This window comes from Mycetomoellerius zeteki, unplaced genomic scaffold (assembly GCF_001594055.1).
Source record: "Mycetomoellerius zeteki isolate Tzet28-1 unplaced genomic scaffold, Tzet1.0 scaffold570, whole genome shotgun sequence".
Taxonomy (NCBI): domain Eukaryota; kingdom Metazoa; phylum Arthropoda; class Insecta; order Hymenoptera; family Formicidae; genus Mycetomoellerius; species Mycetomoellerius zeteki.
In genome coordinates, this window is record NW_017257578.1 from 42,134 (window position 1) to 46,134 (window position 4,001).

At 37.6% G+C, this 4,001-nt stretch overlaps 1 protein-coding gene and 1 pseudogene across 1 annotated transcript; both read right to left on the reverse strand.

Moving 5' to 3' along the window:
- Positions 1 to 1,295: 1,295 nt before the first annotated feature.
- On the reverse strand, positions 1,296 to 2,747 carry LOC108728001 (uncharacterized). The gene has a single exon (XM_018456346.1). The coding sequence runs from the start codon at positions 2,745 to 2,747 to the stop codon at positions 1,296 to 1,298; it is 1,452 nt and encodes a 483-aa protein (XP_018311848.1).
- Positions 2,748 to 3,483: 736 nt separating this feature from the next.
- LOC108728002 (uncharacterized) overlaps positions 3,484 to 4,001 on the reverse strand; it is a 1,265-nt pseudogene continuing 747 nt past the window's right edge.

Consider the following 4,001-nt stretch of genomic DNA (forward strand, 5'->3'; position numbering starts at 1 on the left):
TATTAATTTTTAATTTTGATAAAGTTGGGCGCCAGGTTCACACCGGTGTGAAATTCGACAAGCCGATTTACGTGGGTATGTGTATACTGGACATATCAAAAGTCTGCTTGTACGAATTTCACCACGAGTACATGTCACCGATGTATCGAGACAAATGTAAGATCATGTACACCGACACGGATAGTCTCATATATCATATCGAATGCGAAGACGTTTACGAGACTATGAAACTCGATATCGCTAGGTTCGACACGAGCGATTATCCGGCGGACAACGCGTACGGTATACCTCTCGCGAATAAGAAGGTGCCAGGTCTGATGAAGGACGAAAACAACGGCACAATAATGACTGAATTCGTTGGACTCAGAGCGAAGATGTACGCCTTGCTTGTAGATGGAAAAAAGGATACTAAAAAAGCGAAAGGTGTAAAGAACAACGTCGTAGCGCGAACGATAACGTTCGATGATTACACGCGTTGTTTGAACGAAGAGATAGAAATGACTCGCCGTCAATCGTGTATACGATCTAAACTGCACGAGGTATACACGATTTCCGAATCGAAAATCGCTCTGAGTCCATACGACGATAAACAATATGTTGTACCAGACTCGACGGAGACGTTACCGTGGGGGCATTGGCGGATACCTTTGTAATACATGATAGCAATATATACTACTACCTATAAAACATATGATACATATATTACTATCATTATAATTTACATTTCATGTATCACACATTTTTTTTTACATTTATATGTATTACTATTATTTTTAAGTATTATTTTAATATATATTTCATGTATATTTTACATATTTATATACGTATAAATATTATTTTTATATATTACTATCATTATAATTTACACTTCATGTATGTTTTTTTTAAGATTTTTATATTTTCATACAGTGTATATGTATTTTTAAATATTGTATTAGGGGAACATGGGGCAAAGTGGGCTGCCTATGAGAAAACTTATGAAACCAAATGATATTGCATAAAAAAAGTTATGGTAACGTATCAAAACCCTAATTCGGTTCCTAAACTAACATATTCAACTGATTCCTTAAATAAAAATATATGTTTTATAATCCTAATTTTATTTTTACGAAAAAGTATTATTTTGAGAAATTTGAAAATCACGGGGCAAAGTGGGATGTGTTGTTTAAATGACTTCTGGAAAGGTTTTAATGAAAATAGTGCATAATGGCATTAAGGAAAAGTACTTTTTTATTGTCAGAACAGAAATATAATATAAACAAAATATAATATAACAAAAGAAATATAATATAACACTATAGCTTGCGCGAGGATTTGCGGCATTTTTCTTTTGCCTGATGCTTCAATTTAGATTCTCTTTGCAGTTTCTTCTCTTGTTTCGCTTTTTTTGAGTCTTCAGTTTCCTGAAGAGACTGTCTATATGGAGATAACGTCAGGATTGCTGTGGCACCTCTTTTTCGGGACGCTCTTGGAGCTGACTGTGCTTGCACTTTCGGAATTGGCATAATCTCTTGTAGGGTTTTTTCGCCAAATGACGAGCTTGTCGATGAGCCAGGTACGGGTGTTGGCAATTCTTCATCATTATTGGACGTTGAAGATTCCAAGATTTCGATGTCCGTGGTTGTCGAAGGCATAAAGTCAATGTCGGTAAAAATATTCGGATCTAGGGGCCAAATGCCGGTTTTTTTAAATCCATTCAAAGCCGTAGACGTAGTTGCAGCTCGAATAAATGCTGCACCGAAAAGGGGAGCAATTTGGCGAATAGTTACGACTTTTCCAGGATTAGTGCGTAAAAATTTTCGAGTTTCATCAGCGTAGTATGTCATTAACGGCTTCATAAAAGAAACATCTCCAGGCTGAAGCTTGTGTGAGCAATGTGGTGGAAAGCACAAAAGTATGACTCCATTTTCTCGTGCTAAATCAATTAATTCCAGGTTCTTTGTGTGAGTGGAGTGACCATCAAACAGAAGAAGCACTTTGCGACTGTGTGAAGCGCCGGAGAATGCGATAAATTTTTTAAACCAAACAACGAACAATTCTTTGGTCATCCACCCGCTTTCATGAGAAACTGCAAATGCTGATGGAGGGAGACCAATCTCAAATTCGTTCTGCATTCTAACTCTTGGAAATATCAACATTGGAGGAACAAAAACACCAGCTGCTGAAAAGCAAATTTCAGCAGTTACCGTCTGCCCTCTTTCAGCAGACGTTATTGCACCGACTTGACGACGGCCTTTCTTTGCAATAATCTTGGATTGGGCTTTAGGATTTACTGTAAATCCCGTTTCATCGCAATTATAAATGCGATCTGGGGTGATTTCATTGTTCGTTATAGTCTCCTCTAGTAGCTTAAAAAAATTGGCAACGACGACTTTATTAAACCCCATGGCACGCGCGGCCGATGTCGCTTCAGGAGTTCTTAAACTCAGTGACGGGTTTCTTTTCATGAATCCATAAGCCCAATCTAAACCAGCTGCCGTCTCCTTGAAAGGATGGTCAATGTTATTTTTCTCCGCTAGTTGGAAAGCAATTTCTCGAAGATCGAAAATTGTCATGCCAAAGAGCTTTGCCTCCATTGCAGTCAAATATGAAACTATTTCAGCTTCTTGTTCCATTGTAAATACTGTTCTAAAACGTCCCAAATGCTTTTCAACAACAAAATTCTCATCCCTTTGTTTTTTTTGTACATAACGTTGTAAAGTTGATGAAGGGATTTTATAATTCACTGCTGCACTTGCAATGGACATTTCGTTATTAATAACGACTGAAATGGCCTGAATCATTGATTCTGTGGACCAATTTTGATGCTTCGTCCTCCTTTTATACGTGCGAACCATTTAATGAAGAAATAGACATAAAGTTATGAAAAAGTTACCTATGTGAAGATGAATCAAAACGGAAAGGCATCCCACTTTGCCCCGCCCACTTTGCCCCAAACGCAGATTAAATAAAATATTATACGAAAAATAACCCTCAACGCCAAATGAAATAAATAAAAAACGAAAAAAGAGGGTAAATGTAAGCCTACAAACCCATGCAATTCAAATTTCAATTACATTTAATTTATTGGTACTTACAGTCAATAGAAATATACGTAATGTTTGAGTTTCTCACAAATGTAGGACACCTTGTATGAAACCTTTCCGAAGAATGCGCGGAAATTGGGAAACACTTCAAAATTTATACTAGGTCAACTCATTTGTCAACAAACAATGTAAATAAACATATAGGAACTGCTCTTATAAAACGAAACGGCAAAATCCCACTTTGCCCCGTATCCCACTTTGCCCCATGTTCCCCTATATATACATATATATACTTATTTTATCTCTATACATATATTGTGTTTAAAAATTATGTATTTTATATACTCCAAACGAAGATGAAAGGGATAATAAAAATATTTTATACATTTATATACTTATATTGATATATTTATTATATATGTATAAAAAAATATGAATTAAAAAAAACATTTTTTTTTCAAATGACATTGTTTTTATGTATCCATAAATTGTGCGATCCATCGAATCCCAATCATTTGACGTACACCTTGTCTCCCTTCCTGCGCAGTACTTTCTCCACTAGATACACGTCCGGATGTGTAGCGCGATGCAACTCGTGCTCGTAGAACGCTCCAGCGATGGATTTTCTGCGATAGTCCTCGAGTAGATAGATTACGGGATTGGTACGCTGCACTTTAACGATTGTAAACACCTCGGTGGTCCAATTTGGTGTGTAACCCTTCTCAAAAATTGTCTTGTACTTGCTCACGCGTACCAAATCACCCACTTTGAATTCCGCCGCACCCGTGATCTTTATTGCGCTGTACACCGTGCCCAAGAGTCTTTCGGCGATAGCGGGAGTTACGTCGGCGGGTCGCATGCTTGTGATAGTGCGATGCTTGCGCGCGTTGTAATCTGATACGAGACGCGGTAGTTCGTCGACCCACTTGTAATTGCCGTTGAGCGTAAACATCTTCCACATGTCGTTCTTGAGCG

Excerpts from the sequence above, each read along its gene's own strand:
- LOC108728001 (XM_018456346.1), bottom strand. The coding sequence starts at position 2,747 with ATGTCCATTGCAAGTGCAGCAGTGAATTATAAAATCCCTTCATCAACT.